The sequence below is a fragment of the Ambystoma mexicanum genome, chromosome 2q (assembly GCF_040938575.1).
Source record: "Ambystoma mexicanum isolate Mex_15411 chromosome 2q, UKY_AmexF1_1, whole genome shotgun sequence".
Classification (NCBI taxonomy): Eukaryota; Metazoa; Chordata; class Amphibia; order Caudata; family Ambystomatidae; genus Ambystoma; species Ambystoma mexicanum.
Genome location: NC_090924.1, coordinates 1,005,104,844 through 1,005,124,421, shown reverse-complemented (window position 1 = coordinate 1,005,124,421; position 19,578 = coordinate 1,005,104,844). Strand labels below are relative to the sequence as shown.

The following is a 19,578-nucleotide window of genomic DNA, read 5'->3' as shown; positions in this document are numbered from 1 at the left end:
CCATTGCATCTAATGCCATTCCATCGACATTTTTCCATCAAAAAAATATCCATCCAATGCATTTTTTCTTTTTTTTTGGGGGGGGGACCCCAAAACCCTGTTTTTTACCCTTTAAAATACACCTGAACAAAAATTAACCCTTTACCCCCCAAAAACATGCATTAGATGGACATTTTTTAGATGGAAACATTTTGACGGAATGGTATTAGATGGAATGGGTTTAGATTAATTGACTAGATACCTAAAAAACCAACAGAGGGAATGTGGTCAAGGTGGTGGCAAAGGAATAGAGGAATCATTCCTCCACACACTTGAGACATTTTGATTTATATAGAAACTTACAAGTCTATATGAAGAGGCTACAAGAGAGCAGAGAATCTCTTTTCTACACTATATTTATATGTACTGGAAACCATCTCCAGCGAGAGAGCCAAAGGACGATTGGCCGGACAAAGCCTAAACTGAGAGGCTATTGCTTTGGCTTATTTTTTTATTCTTGTTTTTCCACAGTGACAGGGACAGATGGCAATTAGGTTTGGACTGAGGACTACTTTTGATTTTGATTGACTAGCACCCTTAACTTTGTTTTGTAGGTAGGGAAAATACCTATTACCAGTAGGCATGGATAGGCATTTTCCTTTTCTGTTTAATAAACACAATTGATATGTCATCCTTGAATCCGACTCCTTATTCTGGTTCGCCACAGATTTGCTAATGGAGCCTAATTCGGCTCTGCCACCATTGAAACCCGTGGCATCATCACTCCATCACATGTCCGGGCCTGAGCCAAGGGCTCAATGCTGATTCCTGCCCCTCCAAAATGTTTCCCCAGCCTGATCCCCTTTGAATTTTAAGATCGGGGTTCAGGTGTGGTAGAACTGACCGTCCTCAGGAGTTTGACCATGATGTGCCATTCCAGGATCCTATTCCAAAGATCTTGTGATGGGCTTGAGGGGATGGCTGTGGGTTGGAAACCTCCCCAGAGACTGAATTTGGGGCAAAGCAGTGCTCTTAAAGGGGCAAATCTGCCTCTTTCCTCCTGTCTTTCTTTTTATTGTTAGGACGGTTGTGTTTGGGACCAGGCAAAAATGTTGCCCGGTCTGACATCGAGCTTCCTTTTTAGTGTGACATTGCGTGATTCTGTGCTGGCCCTTGGCGATAAACTGTCTTCAGTACTGCCAGTATCGAATAATCTGGTCAAGAAGGATGAACCTAGTACCTGGAGATGCAAGGTTCCACTCAGAAGTCTCCTAAATTAGACAGTTTGCATTGTGAAGGCTTACAGTGCTGCCTCCCACTTTATGGGGTTCACATCACTCGCCCCCGGGGCAGGGAGTCAAAGAAAATAGATTTCTTTCTGAGGAAGGCATTCACATTTGGGATTGTGACTCATTGATTTGCTAATATTGCATGTACCTGAGCCTGGTATACACATTATATGGCTAAAGATGCTCCTTCAAACTCTTCTTGTTTCCTACAACAGTTGGTTGTTTGCCAATATCTATTTCCTGGTCCACATTGACAAACATGAACATGGCTGGCTGCAGCGCAGGATAAATTCTGACCTTCCAGCAAAAAGGTCTGTGTGTGAAGGCGCACAGCAACTCTATACCTGCTCAAACCATTTTCATTCAAACCACTTGGCACATTTGATTCTGGTAGGCAGAATTGGAGCATTCCTGAGGAATGGGGACATATTGCTGGCATGCAGATACCAAAAATAATTTCCCATAGTTCTTGTCCTCCCTTGCTGCAATGCACCTTGTGAACAAATCACGTTTACCCTTATCTCCAATGGATGATCTCTTGACTTATGCAGGGAGATTTCTTAGCTCTTGGCCCAAAGGGACATAGTCGGTCTGACACGGGTGCAGAAATGATGGAACTTCAAGTACTTCCTGCTACCAAAGAAGGGCAGTGGCATGATACCTGTGCACTATCTATGCTCATTGAACACAGTCCTCCAAATGGAGACCTTAAAACCGATTATGCTGGTGCCGATCCTGTAAGCCGTTGGACAGGACGACTGGTTAGTGTCACTGGACCACCAGAATCCAGATTGTGCATTTCCACATTGCAGTACATCTGAGGGTAACTTAATTTCTTAGTCGGATGGACAAAGTTCACTTTTCTACCTTTCTGACTGACCTTAAAGATGCTGGTGATTGTGAGGGATCTTCTGATTTGCCTACTGTATCTTGAAGACTAGATCAGCTGAGCTTATGTTTATTTATTCACATTTGTTAAGTGCACAGCAGCCCGTGGGCATTGTGGCGCTGGTTACAGTGGATGTTAAAATCTTAGTTACAGTAGTCATGTGAACACATACACTATGAAGCGCACATCAGCCTGTGGGCATTGTGGCGCTGGTTACAGTAGATGTTCATATCTTAGTTACAGTAGTCATGTAAACACATACAACCTGAAGTGGCATTGTGGCGCTTGGACAAAAGGTGCAGAATGCAAGCTGTGAGCAAGTACATACAGTGAGCTAGCAGCTAGTTGAAGAGTGTCGTTTTTAGATTTTTGCGGACGTCAAGGAGGGAGCTTTCCGCTCTGAGGTCTGCGGGTAGCGTGTTCCAGAGCTTAGGAGCCAGGTAGGGGAATCCAATTCCTCCTGCCTTGGCCCTGGTAATTCGAGGTACTGTAAGTTGGTTGGTGTACTCTAGTCTAGTGTGTCTAGTGGATTGTGTTCTGGCTAGTGTGTCCGATAGGTAGGAGGGTGCGGTTAGGTGGATGCTTTTTTTTTTTTAAATTTATTTTTATTTTCAATAAAACCAAACAAAATGACACACATTACAACTGTTTAGGACGTACATAATCAGCAACAACCCATCACATTATACAGTATAATTCTCCGTCCTCCCCCCTCCCACCCCACAAACTAGAGCCGGCACACGTCATCTATGGGAGCATTATCAGGTATCGCAGTGCTTGTGCACTCATCAGCGTCCTCTGATTCGTCATTGTCTTGGTGAGGGTTTGCCATAGAGGTCACCAATTGCCGCCAGGCCAGCAAGGGCCCTACTTCCTCCTCTCCCCCCTAGTAACCACTTCAAACAAAACTACGGATTCCTCCTCCGCCCATCTGAGGAGGTCCGTCCACCATAGCTCCACCTTCCAACCCATCGCGATCCTGCGCTTGGCCAGAATGTAGGCTAAGTTGCTTATGTGCTTTAAATCCCGTGGCCTGGGAAAAATCCAGAGCATGCATGGCCAAGCTGATCCCACGTCCAGCTCCACTCCCCCACCAGCCAATTTAGTTTTAATCTCATCCCAAAATCTGTGCACCTCCGGGTAAGTCCAGAACATGTGTAGCAGCCCCGCTTCCACCTCCCCACACCTGGGACATTTCTGCGTAGCCGAGCCCCTAAACCTTGCAATTTTCCGGGGAGTCAAATAAGCCCTGTGAGTGACGTACAATTGGAGTTGTTGGAGTCTCGCATTCCGGGATACCTTTTTATGGTACCTTTGGGCTCTCTCCCATTGCCCATCTGTCATTGGTCCTCCTACTTCCCCCTCCCAGTCCTGCCTCAATTGAAGCAGCTCCTTGCCTACCTTTGCTCTTAGAAGCTCGTATATTCTAGATATCTCGTGCCCGCCCTCCGAAACATCATACATCGTTTCCAGGGAGGCATCAGGGCCATCCGCTAGCACTGTCTCCGGCCATCTCTCCCTTACCCGTTTCATGAGCCTAGCGTAGGTTATATACTGGCCTCTATGCACCCCTGTCTCTTCTTGCAACCTCTGAAATTCCAATGCCTCCCCTTCCTGCCATATGTCCCCAAGGGTGGCCAGGCCCACCGGTTCCTAATATCTACGGACCGCTTCGAACAGTTGAGTCATTCCCGCATAGTGCCACCAGTGGGGCCTGCGGAGAGAACGGCTCTGTCACCCATCATTCTCCACATTCTGCGCCAAACCTCCCAGCCCAGCCTCAACAGCTGCCCTCTTCCCACCAGTTTGTTCTTTTGTAACCACACCACTTCATTCAAAAAGTATGGGGCCGAGTCTTCCCGCAGAAGCCTGGTCTCCGCCGAGCCTTCAGTCGACAGCCACCTGGCCGCATACAGCAGCTGCCCCGCCAGATAATAAAGTTCAAAATTTGGCAGGCCTATGCCCCCCTTGTCACATGGGTTCTGGAGTTTCCACAGGGCCACTCTGTTCCTGGAGTTACCCCAAATGAATCCCCTGCACACGGTATGAAGTCTCACAAATAGGCTCCTGGGAATCAAAAACGGGGCATTCACAAAGAAGTGCAGGAGTCTGGGCAGGACCACCATCTTAAGCAAGGCCACTCTCCCCATCATGGTCAGGGGCAATCTGGAACAAAACACCATGCTGTTCTAGACCCCCTCTATTGCTTTCTCTGTGTTATGTTGGTGCTCCGCCTCGATCCTATGGTAAATATTTACTCCCAAATACCTAACTGTCTCAGTGTGCCATGGTATCGGCAGGCTAAGCAGCCTCTGTAACGGGACATTCTTGTATCTACCCAAGGGGAACAGACTAGACTTCCTAGGGTTCACCGATATGCCCGAGAGGGTGGCATATCGGTCCATCACCTCTAGCACATACTGCAAGTTCTCCTCCGGATAGCGCAGATAAAGGAGCATGTCATCTGCGTACAGCGATACCAGGTGTCTGCCACTTACTGTACTAATCCCCACCTCCCTGTATTGTTGCCTCAGACATATTGCCAGCGGCTCTAATGCCAGAATGTATAGTATGGGCGACCAGGGGCATACCTGTCTGGTCCCCCTGCTGAGTTGCCAGGTATCTGAGATTATGGATCCTGTTTTAACTCTCGCCACCGGGGTGCTGTTTAACAACTGGACCCACCTGATATACCCAGTCCCATTCCGTATCCCGAGGGCTGCTTTCAACCAGGGCCATCGCACCGAGTCAAAGGCTTTGACCGCGTCTAGCGACACGATGGCCAGCTCACCCGTATCTTCCTCAGTGTGGTCAATGATGTGGTGTAGCCTCCTATGGTTATCTGTGATGTTCCTGCCGCGGACATATCCAGTCTGGTCTGGGTGTATCAGTTTACCGATCACCCTCTTCAGCCTATTGGCCAGCACTGCCATAAGTATTTTGCTGTCCTGATTCAGCATGGACAAGGGTCTGTAAGACCCACACTCCGCGGCCGGCTTGCCTGGTTTTAGGAGTGGGATGATCATCGCCGCACGAAGGGACAATGGCAGTTCCCCCTGCTCATAGGCCTCGTTGAACATAGCGAGCAGTGGCTGAAGCAGCTCCTGTTTGTATGTCTTGTAAAACTCGCTAGGCAACCCGTCCGTCCCGGGTGCCTTACACGTGGGCAAATGTTGGATCACCACCTCCAGCTCTTCCGAGGTGATAGGGGCGTCCAGTTCCGCGCGTTCTAGGTTGTCCAGGGTGGGCAGCTCTATGTCCTCTAACGTGTCCACTATGTCTTGGCGCCTATCCTCCCCTGCGTCCTCATATAAGTGTCTGTAAAACTTGAGGAACTCCTCGTTCACACCCTCCTGGGTATTACAGATGCAACCTTCCTCATCCCTTATCTCGCTGATCACTGTGCGGGGGGTCTCGCTCTTGTACAGCCAGGCCAGCAATCTTCCCGGCTTATCACCCCCTGCGTGTAGCCTCGCCGTTTATTTCTTGTAATTTAATCTACATAACCTATCCCAGAGTCCACTGCAGGTTAACTGTAGGTCTTATCTTCCGGGCGGTATACTCATGTCTCGTGAGGCCCTCCAGCACCCTTTCCGTTTCCTGAAGTTCCCTTTCAATGCCCCCCTGGAGCCCTTTAGATTTTGAGCTGGCTACTCCACACACCACCACCTTGAACGCCTCCCATACTGTTCCAACCGAGCGCACACTGCCCATGTTTATATCAAAATATTCCTCGATGGCCTCCCTCAAGTCCTCCCGGAACCCCTCATCTTGTAATGCCTCAGTCCTAAGTCTCCATGTCGGGATCCGCGCTCTGGGGGGGTTGGTGTCGCCACTCTACCACCAAAGGCGAGTGGTCAGATAGTACCCGGGCCTTGTATTCCGCTCCCACCATTTCTCCCGCTATCTCAGCCGCTACGAACACATAATCTAGCCTTGTGTGCAGGTCATGTGGTGCTGCATAGTGCGAGTATTGCCTATCCATTGGATGCAACCTTCTCCACACGTCTTCTAGGTCTAGATCTTTTAACAATGTCCCCAGGGCTTTGGCCGCCGGCGCCGGTTTCCCCGCTTTGTCGACTGACCTATCCATTTTGGGATTCAGGGTGCAATTAAAGTCCCCTCCCCACACCACCGCACCCCCAACCAGGGGGCTAATTTTGCTGTAAACGGACCTGAAATAAGCCCCTGTATCATGGTTGGGGGTGTACAAATTTATGATATGCACTTCCCTGTTCTCCAGGAGTCCTGTCACCACCACCATTCTGCTCTGTGTCTACCGTTGAGATAAGCACCTGGAGCGGCACGTGCGGCGCCATCTAAGTGATAACCCCTCTAGCGTACGCAGAATATGTGGCCCCCACAACATGTCCCCTCCATTTTCGCCTGACAACCTCCAACTTCTCCCTTGTGAATTGAGTCTCCTGCAACAGGGCCACATCAATGTGCGTCCTTTTTAGATACAGCATTACTTTGTTACGTTTCAGATAGCTGTTAAGGCCCCGTACATTCCAGGTCACAATTCTGAGGTTACCCGATGCCATCCACTCGGTTTGTTCCCAACCCACCGCTCCCTTCAATGCTTCCCTTGATGGTTTGTTTTCCGGCTCTCCCTCCTCCCCCCCTCAACAGTTTCCCCCCCTCCCTGTTCCCCAACTTCCATCCACTGCACACAACCCAGCCCCTCCCCCCACCCTGCCCTACCCCAACAAATGCCCAGCTCCATCCCTGGATCTCAGGCCCACCCGCGTCTGGTCGTGTCCCGTCACCGAGGACTAGGACCCCGTGGGGCATCACCGATCTAACAGTGACCTAACTAAGTATATTACTATTGGGTACAAGGGATGCCTCCCAGGAGCTCCCAGTCGTCTATTTTAGGATTGGTGCGTCCAGCGGGTCCAGCCAGTTGATACTACAACACACTCCCCACCAGCTTAATACAACTCTATAATCAAGTCCCAATGTCTTGGCCATGTCACCCTAGGTGCCACAGCCGTCTGCTACTTATCTCCTGCAGCTCCCATTAGGACATCCGGTTCTTGAGGTCGGCCCTGCATGTCGAGCCAGTCCATTGCCTCGGTCGGCGTCTCGAAAAAAAGGGATCTGTTCTTATAAAACACTTTCAGCTTGGCTGGGTAGAGCAACATGTAGCGATGGCCTGCTTCCCTCAGCCTCCTTTTCACCGATCCAAAGTTCATCCTACTACGCTTTACAAGCAGCGTATCGTCCGGGTAGGCCGTGATTTTGCGGAACCCTTTTCGATCGTTCCTCCCCTCCGGAAAAATTCGAGGATCTTCTCCTGATGCCGATAGTTCAGGATCTTTGCCATCAGCGGCCGCGGGGGGGCTCCAGGGGGCGGTCTCCTTGTCAAGGCCCTGTGCGCCCTTTCAACTGCGAACCCCTGGGTCAGCACCCCGCCTGTTTACTCCTGTAAAAGCATGGATTCCAAGTATTCTGTGGGGTTTGACCCTTCCATACCTTCCGGCAGGCCCACTATACGGATGTTATTGCGTCTGGCGCGCCCTTCTGCTTGCTCAGTTCTGTCCTCCAGATTGCCCACCCATTGCACGAGGGCATGGAGCTCCTTTCCATGTGCGTCGTACGCCTCCGTGTTCGGGGCCATCTCCTTCTCCAAGGCCCAGTGCGCTCTGCAATCGTTCGCACGTCCTGTCTCAGCAGGTTCACCTTCTCCTGGACCGCTCCGATCTTGAGGTCCAGGCCCTCCTGCAGCTCTTTCATTGCCTGGCCCAGCTTAGTCTCCCAGGCCACCTTTAAGTCTGCGATCGCTGCCAGCACCTCCTGGATCGTGCCTGTTGTTTCCGCCGTTGCCGTGGGGATCTCCTTGCTCTTGCTCCCTTCGCTTCTGGGGGCGATCTGGCGTAGGTCTCCATCGTGGACTGTCGGATCCTGGGTCTAACCACTTTAGAGGACATCCTGCTATGTTAACAGGGCGAGGGCCTGCCGTGCCTCCCTCCGCACAAAGGGCCGCGTGGTCACGGACCACTCTCAGCAGGCCAAGCATGTACTTGTATGTACTTGTCTCTTCTCTCGTCCCGGAGTGAGCAGTCTCCTCTCCTGTGCTTGTACCCTCTTCGTGTCGTGGCCCGGCCTGTGCTGTGTTCCTACTGTGGCCAGTGCTCGAGGGCGCTCACCTATTCGCCGCACTCCCTTTGTTCCCCCTCTTCCGCGATCACAAGGCCATCCGTCCCTCAATGCCCAGGCCCAGAGGGGCCGCTTTAAGTGCCGGGGATCAGCAATTGTTTCGCATCGGCCTCAACCACTGGCCTGCGCCGATGTTTCGCTGTGGAAAACTGCAGCCACCACCGCCCGCTTGTTCGCGTCGGCCCCACGATCCGCGGCCACCTAATTGGTACGCTGCCACAATGAATCTTCCTGGGTACCGCCGGCGTTCGATCCGATTACGCCGCGGGCCCAGCGTTGGTTACCAATGTGAAGCAACAGCGCATTTCGGTCAAGTGCCGCGGTCTGCTTCTAATCGCTGGTCTTGGCGATCAATGCAGGGGCTTTACAGGACCTACATCTTGTGACCCCTGTTGTCCTCTTGGTCTCTGCCGCCATCTTGTTCCACTCGCCGATCTGGGGCCCGCGGCTCGCAGACGAGTATAACTCAGTGTCCTCACCCTCCACTCGCATCAAAGTTTCAGCGAATGTAGCCATCATCTTCACACGCATGGGCATTATTTTCCAGTGCTGGCCGGTTCCTGTGCACGCACTTCTCCTCCAGGATCATTGTAGGATCAGCGGAGCTCCACGAGAGCACGTCCCTTTACATGGCCGTCCAAGCCACGCCCCAGGTTGATGCATTTGTGTGCGGTGGAGAGAATCTTGAAAGTGATTCGGTCTTTAACTGGTAGCCAGTGAGCATTTTTTCTTGCTTGAGAGATGTGTTCTCTTTTAGGAATACTGAGAGCTGCTCTGAGGGAGTTGTTTTGAGTGGTTTGGAGTCTGGCTAGGTTTTTTTTTGATGTGCCAGCTAGGAGGGAATTGCAATAGGTCAATTTGGCTCCGGAGGTGGCTCTCGCAATGGAGAGGCAGTTGTCTTGTGTTAGAAACGGCTTAATGGCATTGATCAGTTTGGTGCTCAGAGCAGAGGCCGATACAATGGCGCTAACTTGTTTATCCATAGATAGTGTAGCGTCAATGTGGACTCCGAGCGTTTTAACTGGGGATAGGACTGGGATGACACAGTTGTCAATGCAGAAGTTTTGATAGGTCGCACGCAATTTGGCTAGTGTGGATTTTTGACCTAGGATGAGGATTTCAGTTTTATCCCCGTTTAGGCATAAGCCATTAGTGACCATCCAGGCTTGGATTGTGGAGTAAATTTGTTGAAGGGTGAAGGCGTCTTGGAGATTCCTGGTGAGGGGAAGGAGCACCTGGGTATCATCAGCATAGTCTGTGTATGTGATCCCAAGTGCATCCAGTTTATCAAAGAGTGGTTTTGTAAATAAATTGTAAAGTGTTGGGGCAGTACAAGATCCCTGGGGAACACCACAGTGTATGACAGTGGGTTCAGTGTTTGCTATATTGGAGAACACTTTCATTGCTCTGCCTTCTAGGAAGGAAGTGATCCACGTTGCTGCGTGCTTGGAGAAGTGCGCTGCATTAGTGAGGTGGTTGGTGAGGGTGTTATGGTCAACAAGATCAAACGCTGCGGAGAGATCTAGGAGCAGGAGTAAGGCAGGCTTACCCATGTTGAGGATGGAGGTGATTTGGTTTTTCAGATCTAGTAAGGCGGTTTCCGTTGTGTCCTTTGCGGAACCGTGATGGTCTCTTTCCAAGGATAGCATTGGTTCGAGGTATAGTTGGATTTGCCTGTGGGCAGCCTTATCTAGTATTTTAAGAAGAAATAGAACGGTTGTAATTGGTCTATAATTATTAGGTTGAGAAGGGTCTAATGTATTTTGTTTAGGAGTCGATGCACCCAAGCTTCTTTGAGGCAGTTGGGGACTATCCCTGTTTTGAATGAGGCGTTTATGAAGGCGGTAATTAAAGGAGCGAGTTTTTAGCGCATTCTTTGATGATTTTAGGGGGGCATACATCGCCCTTGCATAGCGATGGTTTGAGATGTTTTAGGATGTTCAGGACATCTACCTCTGATATTTCAGAGAAGGAGAATTTAGGAGGGTTGTTACCTATGCGATTGTGGAGGGTTTGCTTAAGGAGCTTCTGTTTAGGTAAAGCTTTGTAATAGTCAGATTTTGTTTTGGAGGAGGTCTATTTTTTTCAGCATGGCAGCTTGTATGCTGGAGCACTAGGCTTCATCTTTAACGATTTCGACAGTGCAGGTGGGAGGTACTGTTAATTCTTTAAAGATGGTGAAGAGTTCTTTAGATTGTGAATTGGCCAAAGAGTTTCTATTGTTGTAGGATTCTGATTTGGCATTGAATATGGAGTCTTTGTATTTTTTTGCGATGGTTCGAAAGATATCTTTAGTGGTGTCACAGGGGTTGGCCTGCCAAGTTTTTAGCGCCTGTCGTTTGGAGTTGCGCATATTTAGGAGCTCTTCTGTGAACCACGAATTGGAGTGGAATGATTTCTTTTTTGTTTTCTAGCGGGGCGACTGTGTTGATGGCGCTAGTCAATGTGTCCTTCAATAATTCCGCTAGTTTGACGGGGTCAGGTGAGAATGGTGGCGCTAGGCATGGGAGATTGAGATAGGCACTGATGTTTTCTGCAGTGAGTTTTTTTGCGCTTCTGGCTACTGTAGCCGGTGCTGGTGTGGTAGGCTTGGCACATGGAATTATGGGGATGGTGAATTGTAGGCAGTTGTGGTCTGTCCATGGGAGAACAGTATTGGAAACCATGTTTGTGTCACAGTTGTGGTCTATAATCCAGTCTAGGATGCAACCTTTTGCATGTGTGTGCGAAGTGACTTTCTGAGCGAAGTCAAGGTCACTAAGGTACTTCGTGAAGGATGTGGCGGATTTGTCGTTGGCTTCATTGAAGCCTAGATTGATGTCACCTAGGAGTAGGGTTTTGGTAGATTTTTTGAGGTTGTTTCCTAGAAGGTGGGTAACTTGTCCTATGAAGTCTGATGGGGTGGCAGGTGGGCGGTACACCACATGTATGTTTATGGTACTTTTTGGTGATAGGGCTATTTTGGCAGATAAGAGGTCTACCTTTCCTTCTCCCTGGTGGGGGTATAGGTCTGATAGATATGCTTTCTTTGAATATTAAGGCTACTCCTACTCCTGTTTTGGCCTGTCCTGTCTGAGGATAGAATAACCTTTGGGCAATGCAATTGTGATGGCTGGGCCGGAGGCCTCGTGGAGCCAAGTTTCAGTGATGGCAATTATGTCTAAATCTTGGTTGAAAATGAGATCATTGACTTCTAACGCATGGGCATTAAGCAAACGAACATTGAGTATGCCGCATTTATAGCAAAGGGGTTGGTTGTTACTTTTTGTAGGCTCTGTGGTTTCTGGTTTAAGAGGCGCAGAGGATTGTTTGGTGTTATTGTGGGTGGGAGTCAGGTGACGCACCTTCGTCCTGCTAGTGCTAATGTTAGTTAGGCTGAGGTGACTGGTGCTAGCATTAGGGATGGTCCTGGATCCTAAGGGATTATTTCTGAGGGAGATAGAGGAGGGTAAGGTAGCAAGGTTCATAGGGTGAGTGCGGTTCCTAAGTCTGTGTAGTCTGGAGTGTAGTGGAGTTCATGGCTGCGAGCGTGGTGTGTTGGAGGGGACTAGGCAGGAAGTCCATGGTGTTGTGGTTAAGGCTGCTGTTGTACACGTGGTTGTTTGGGCCTGGCCTGCGATCGCGTGTGGGCAGGGTGCCTAACATGCATATGAGTAGAGGCAGGGTGTACATGTTGGATGGGAGCGGAAATCTAGACTGCTCAGTCTAATTGGCGTTTATTCCCTATGACAGTAATAACCTGGAGAGGTTGTTAGTACTATGGGCGATATGCAATCACCAGGGCTGAGAAACAGTAGTGGCAGGTAATCATTAGAGGCTAAGGACTAGCAGTACTAACAATGCAATCAATGCAGGCTAGGCAGCAGAAGTGGCAAGCAATCATTAGAGGCTAAGGACTAGCAGTACTAACAATGCAATCAATGCAGGCTAGGCAGCAGAAGTGGCAGGCAATCATTAGAGGCTAAGGACTAGCAGTACTAACAATGCAATCAGTATGGGCTAGGAAACAGAAGTGGCAAGGCAGTATCTAGAGACATGGGAACAGTAGTGGCAGTACTGGGGATAGCTGAGCACTAGTTTGGCTACCAATCAAAAATGTTCAGAGTATTGGGTGTCTGGCACAGTAACCCGTCTGCAATTACATACACTTTAATTGATGACAACAACAAAGCGAGAGGCGACGAATATAGTGCTTATCCATTCTGTCGTATTTGTGCTTGCTATGGCAATTAAGCACTGTGGTACATACAGTGGGATAAAACTATAGTGAGATCTTTGTTTCTGGCTTTACAGAGGAATTGCCGGCGTGTGGATACATAGAGGCAGTGAGTCATTTTTAAAGTACGTGGGTTTAGCGAGACTGCTCGCCGTTCATTGTTATGGGGTACACAGATGGAAGCACTGTGGGAGGTCTGCTTACCGTTAAAAGTTTGGGCATACAATCTGCTACATTTGTTGGGCTTCTCCCAAAACCTTGGTCTATGTTCCTACCAATCAAGCAACTTCAGTTCATCAGACTAGTACCAGATGGAGCAGGTGAAGACTGTGAGTTGCGTATGTTCTGTGTTCTCCTTCAGCTACCTGTCTTAACTGCAATGACACTTACCAGGATGCTTCCCCTTATGGCCTTAGGTATCATTTTGGTCCCCAAAGTTGTGTAGACCAGTGTTCTCTGTTTTGGGGTGATTTAGAGGAAATGCTGAGAGTTCCTGTATGGGTTTATCTGGATCTGCATAGACTCTGCATTCCAACTGTTGAGGAGGGGGAGCCTGTGCAGTAACTTTGGCCTTGGATAACCTTGAGTGGTTGTGGTGTTTGCCTGTGAGGCCTTCTGTTGCGTGGCGATACTAGAAGGGCAGGGGTTGCCATTTCGATTTCCTAAAGCTCAGGCCGATTAGACTAGTTTTATTTGTATCCCTTCCATCAGGGGAAAATGTACCCAAATATTGGCAGTCAATACCATTGCCCTGCTTTATCTCAACCAGCAGAACAGATTGTGTTTGGTTCTGCTCTGCAGAGATAGTATCAGTTTTACGCACTTTGGAGTACAATGTTGTGTTCTATGTTGCTCACGGTGTCCAGTCATTTGGTCGACTGAAAACTGGTCGACTGCAATTTGGTCGACGCAATTTGGTCGAAAACCAAAAGATCGAATTTTTTTTTATTTATATATTTATTTTTCGGGTTTTCGTTTTGTAAAAAAAGGGGTTTTTAGAGGAAAAAAAGGGGGTTGAGGGGGGACCTCCCAAAAAAAAAGGGTTAAAATAAAAAAAAAAAAATTTGACCATTTGGTTTTCGACCAAATTGGTTCGACCATTTGTCTGGTCGACCAATTTTTTTCAACCAAATGTCTGGTAACCGTTGCTCGAGATGGCCTCAGCAGGCAAGAATCGACGTCTCACAAAGTGGAGCTGTTTTAGGAGTAGAGTGGGCGAAATGGCCAAAATTAGGGCCACTGGGAAATTCGCATTTTTGGCTATTTTCCTGCCTGATATTTCAGCCTATTACGTGCTGCAAAATGTTTAAGCACCCTAATTGGCTGAAATGCCAGGAAAAACGCTCCCAAAAAGATTCATATGGGAACGTGAAGTATGCATGAAAAGCAGAATCTGGGAGAAAGTCTGTTCAATATTACTAGCCCGACCATTGTAAAATGAGCCTCAAAATGTCCGCCTTTTTTAACCACTTCGAAACAGCCTTAAATGGGTGGGATTATGACTCCATCAGGGAGTTTTCACCCGGAAACCCCCGCTAATTCTCAACATCATTGCCTGCCCATTCCGATCCCATCCTGTCATGCTCACCTCTCCTGGAGGCCGCACCCTTACCCTGATCTCCCACCTCCAGTGGGGAGGTATAGTGCCATGCTGATCCTCTTCTTCTGACTGGGTGATTAGATTGTGGTGCCCAGACATTTTTCTTCAGGATTTGCCCAGCTGTGGGGCTTCAGTGAGGATCTGCCATGACGGGCTTGCAGCAGAGTCCTTCATTGAAATTTTGAAAGTTTGAAGCTTGATTCCTGGTGATTTAAAGCCTTGGATCTTAGACTCTCTCGGAAGATATAATGAAAGTTTGATTATCTGCATGTCTGGCCTGCTACAGAATCATAGAGGTTTGCAGGTGGAGCATGATTACGGGCTGGTATGTGGCTGAGATCTTCACCATTTTACGTGTCCCAATCGTTGCTGATCCTTGAATGCATGTTGTCGTTGGTTAGTACATGTGACTAAATGTTTGTACAGTTTATTTGACCTTGGTCTCTTCCTTTAAGTGCATGCCAGAGCAGAGTTTTTTTTTAAATCCCTTGTAATGTTTCTTGAATATGTAATTCAGATTTATTATCAGCTGTTAATTGGTTTTTCTGGTCCCAGAAAAGGCAGAGCAATTACAAAATTATTTCTGATTGGGCAGCATTCGCTACCAGAATATTTTGCAAGATGGACAAAAACAGTGCAGGTAAGCTTCAGGGCACATTCTATTAGTCAGGTAGAACCTCTCTGCTTTTCAGAAGTGTGTGCCAATTTTGGAAGTTTGACAAGCAATAACATTGACTTTCTTCCCTATTTTTCTTTCCAAGCATGACTACTAGGCGTCGTCATTAAATGCTTCCTCCTATAGATTCTGGTTACTTTCAACCTACCCACCATCCAAATGAGTTCCTGCTATGAAATTGAGAAATATGATGGAGAAAAGTATCCATTGAAAATACAAATTACTTGCCTTTAGTAATGTTCTTTCTGGTGAATACAGAATTTCTCTCACATGTTCCTTATTGATATTCCCTCCACCCACTCCAGTAGATTGCTTGTAACCTAATGTGGCAGATCAACCGCTCCTCGGCCTAATGAAGCAACGCCTGTAGATTATTACCATCAAGATAACTTTTTTTTTCATCTTTGGGCTGGAGCCATAGCTGCAAATGAGCATTTGAATTTCGGTATTTTTCTCTGCTAATTGAGTCTATATATAACGCCACATGCAAGCAACCTGCGGTTACGTGTGCCGACTGTTGTACGGTTTTGGAGACGGAGCTGTCGAATCTCCCATGGCCATGTGTGAAAATGCCACCCAGTTCGGTTTTTGCTTGAAATTCTGCGTCTTGTAGTTTTTTCTTTCCCATTTGAAATATAGGAGAATAATTCCCAGAATCCAAAGGGAAAAGGACTGGATGACCTTCTCACGCATGGCCAATGGGACACGTGCAAACTCTACAGATGGTAATGAATGTTCTTTAAAATTGCGTTTATAATGGAGGGTCAAAATGATGATGAGGTGAGTATGCACAATGAAAACATATATTCCACTACAAGGAGTGCATCAGTCGCTACAGCTTGTACTTGTAGGTCATTATCTGTGCATGGGGCTAGTTAAAAAGTACAGAAAAGGACGACCCGATTGTATAGCTAAATGTACTGTCCCCTTGGGAAGTGTTTGGATAAGATGTTCATGCTAGCATTTGATGGGCATAACGTTGTCTCACTTAGAATTCTGCAAATTAATCACTTAATGCAAAAAAGTCTACATTAACAAATCATTGGATTTAATTAGTTGTACTGTATAAAAATAATTTCTGTAAAACGGTTTATTTTAGATCTCCGAATTAAAGAAGCCAATTGGTGAATCAAAGCCTGCGTTTGGGATTGAAGTGCAACAGACATCAACCTTTGGAACAGCAAGTGAGTTGAAATAATTAAGATTGAGCATCGTTCCAGGACCATTTGTGCCCACACCTTAGCAAAGCCACATGCAGTGTGACCGATGAACGCCAGTTCTCTGTTCCTTCTTTAGCTCCAACTCAAAGGATCTATAGAACCTGGCCTGCTCGTCAATTTCTCCTCCTTCAGTGTGAGGCTCCCCCACATTGAATTATTGTTGTGTGATTTTGCTGTTTCGCTGCATCCTGCGTTGGATCCTTTCCCTCATCTCGGCCTCCCATCATGCTAAGCTAACCCTGCCCTTTTTTCAGGTTCCACACTGATTACATTTTCCGTTTGATTTTATGCAAACATCATCACTGCCATCCCTATGATTTGTGGGAGCCGGGGAGGCAAACTATTTGGAGCCCCCCTTATTTGTATACATAGTGATACTGCAGAAAATGATATCACAGACTGAGTCTTTAATATGAAACGGTATCTTGGGAAGTTAAATTAAAAGCACGTTGCCATGATAAGGTAGGAGACAAATACACTGTGGTGAATTGTCACTATTATTGTTTACCTATGTGGCAATATCGCGAGTGATGCCTTTTCGAAGTAAAAGACAGCGTGTGCGCTGAATACCCTGTAGACACTTCTAATTTTGGCAGATAAGGCATAGCGAGGTAAAAGAATTTGCCAGGGAGCACACACTTTTGTTAAGCGGTGAAGCCGGGATTTGAGAGCAGTCTCAAATTCAGGAATTTGAACACATCTCTTAACAAATGTAATTAGTAGAACTATTGTTTTCAAAAGATACTTTTGAAACTTTGGTTTGAAAACACCATCTGACTGTGGAAGGCATTGCACACATTTGGTGATTGTGTTTTTCTAACTGAAGCTGTTAAAGGAATGGTTCGCCCAAAAATGTTTATTGCAAAAAAAGATGGGCAATAATAAAAAAAATCGATTGGCACTTTTCTTTTTTTTAAGTGCCTATGTAAAATTTTGAGAAAATGAAGCTCAAAGGGAAGCACATGGGGGCATCCATTTTGTGAAATGGTTGCCCGCCGCTGTGCTTGCTTTGGCTTTTGCGGCACTAATGAAGGAAAAGCCAGCCAGCTGTAGTAAACAAAAGCTACCACTGGGTGGCTTTTCCTTCATTGGTGCCGGGACTTGGAGGAAGGAGTCCGGAGACTACAGGCAGAAAAGCTGCAGCTGCATCTCGGTAAGTGCTATTTTTTTTTTAAGCACTTTGTTTTTGGTTTGCATGTCACAGTACACTGTGCTTATCTCACATCTACATAATACAGATTCGCATTACAAAATTGACAACCCAACTCCCCTTGTAAATTTTTACATCAGGTGCATGTCCACGTATATACCCATAGAAAGAGGTTACATATAGCTAGCTGTGTGGCATGGCCCATCATCCACGCTATCGTTGTCCGAGTTTTCAGTGCCTGTGGAGGTTTCATCTAAGTATGCCCTGAACGGGGCCCAAGTGTCTTTTGGTTTACATGGAGCAGATAGCAAATTAACATAGTTTTCCTCACATTCATTCACGTAAGTGAGGGTTGCAAGGAACTGTTCTGTTGTTGGAGCCTGGCCGCTCTTCCATTTCTGGAGGATGCATTTCTTCGCTACTGCGCAGGCGACGTTGAATAGTGTCCTCGTTTTTTCCGGGGCCTTGCCAATGTCTCCAAAGAGGTATTTAGGTGGATTGAGGTGTGCAGGGATTTGTGTTATTTCTTCAAGGATGTTGGCCACTGCGAGCCAGAAACCCAGAAACCTGCTATCTGGGGGTAGGCCCAGTACATATGAAACAAATCCGCACCAGGGGCGTGGCGTTTCGGGCAATTGTTGGGAGTGGTCTTGTAGAACTTTGCAATTTTGGCTGGTGTGTAATGTAGTTTGTTCAGAACCTTGAATTGTATCAATCTCAGGCCTGCATTGAGTGAGATTTTCTTAGATAGGAGGCAATATCTGGCCCACTTCCCCTCCTCGATTATAATATCCATGTCTTTTTCCCACGATGCTTTGATGGTGTTCGATGATTTCGTGTGCGCCTGCACAATATTGTATAATTTGGAGACCCCAGTGCCTGCCTGAGAATACAATGACTGGTAGCATACATGCTCGGGGGGGTTCGTCTGGGAATGATGGCCACCTTTCTTTGAACGCGGCTTTCATACGGTGGAACTGTAGGGTGGCTAGTTGACTGGTCCCCACAGAGTTTGCGAAGTCTTCAGAAGTTACAAATGTACCATTGGGGAACATGGTTTTGATTGTGAATTCATATTCGGGTAGCCAGGTTTTCTGGATGGAAATGTCATACGTCGGCTTAATGCCCGGGAAGTTCCAGAGCGGGGCTTGGGAATCATAAGGGCAGTCTATGTGCGGACGCTTGCTTATTGCAGCCCGTGCCGTAACTGGGCAAGAGGCGGGGTCAAACTTGCAATCGTCTTTATGTGACTTTGTAAATATGATGGATCTCAAATCGGTTGGGCGGACCGAATGAAGCTCGATGGGTATATGTGGTGTGTTATCCGAGGGGTCCTGCCAGAACTTTGCATAGTGTGCCTGTGCCACATAGTACAATTCGAAATCAGGGGCCATATAGGTACATTACAGAAGATGTATAGGAGCTTAGGGAGTACCGTCATCTTGAGGACCGCTATCCGGCCAGCAAGAGATGTGGGGAGTCTGGACCAAATTTGAAGCTTGGAGTGTATGGTTTGTATCGTGGATTCATAGTTATCTATATAAAGAGAGTTCTTGTTGTGGGAAACCAGGATCCCCAGGTATCGAATGTGATCGGGAGCCCACGACAGGCCATGAGTGTTTGCGGGGCAAGTAGTGGCACGTGTCAACAGAAAGATCTCGGATTTGGATGTATTGATCTTGTAGCCTAAGTGTGTAGTGAATTCGGTAATTACCGCTAAAATGTTTCTTTTCTGGTTCCCGAACATATAGTAGTGCATCATCTGCATACAATGAGATTGCTTGGTATACCCCGGCAATTTTTATACCCCTAAGGTCTTGTTCAGCTCTGACTGCAGCCCCCACTGGTTCAATGGTGAGGGCAAAAAGGATGGGTGAGAAGGGGCATCCCTGCCTCGTTCCCCTGCATAGAGTAAATTGATTGGATAGGGTACGGTTGGTTAGAACTCTGGCCTTGGGAGAGGAGTAGAGATGTTTGACACAACCTATCAGGTAAGGGCCGAATCCGAATTTATAAAGAACCTCAAACATGTAAAGCCACGATACCGAATCGAACGCTTTTTCGGCGTCAAGTGAAATGGCTGCTGCTTGTGCCTCTGGTTTGATCTGTGCTAGAACACTGAACAGTCTGCGCAGGTTCAGGGCCGTGGATCTCGTAGGGATAAATCCGCATTGGTCGGGGTGGATTAGGATGGTCATTTTGGGGAGCAGCCTACTGGCCAGCACCTTTGCGTAAATCTTGGCGTCCGTGTTAATCAGGGACAAGGGACGGTAGGAGGAGCGTTCGTATGCGTCTAGGTTTCAAGACCACCGTAATGACTGTGTCTGACATGGACTCAGGGAGTGAACCAGCGTTCATTGCGTCTTCCCAAACAAAGGACCATATTGGGGCGAGTAT

At 47.6% G+C, this 19,578-nt stretch overlaps 1 protein-coding gene across 1 annotated transcript in view; it reads left to right on the top strand.

Annotated features, from left to right (window-relative positions):
• NUP42 (nucleoporin 42) overlaps positions 1-19,578 on the top strand; it is a 528,594-nt gene that overhangs the window by 487,875 nt on the left and 21,141 nt on the right. Inside the window, exon 6 of the mRNA XM_069648326.1 lies at positions 15,911-15,995. Coding sequence (XP_069504427.1) covers positions 15,911-15,995 — 85 coding nt within the window. The remainder of the gene's footprint in view (positions 1-15,910; positions 15,996-19,578) is intronic.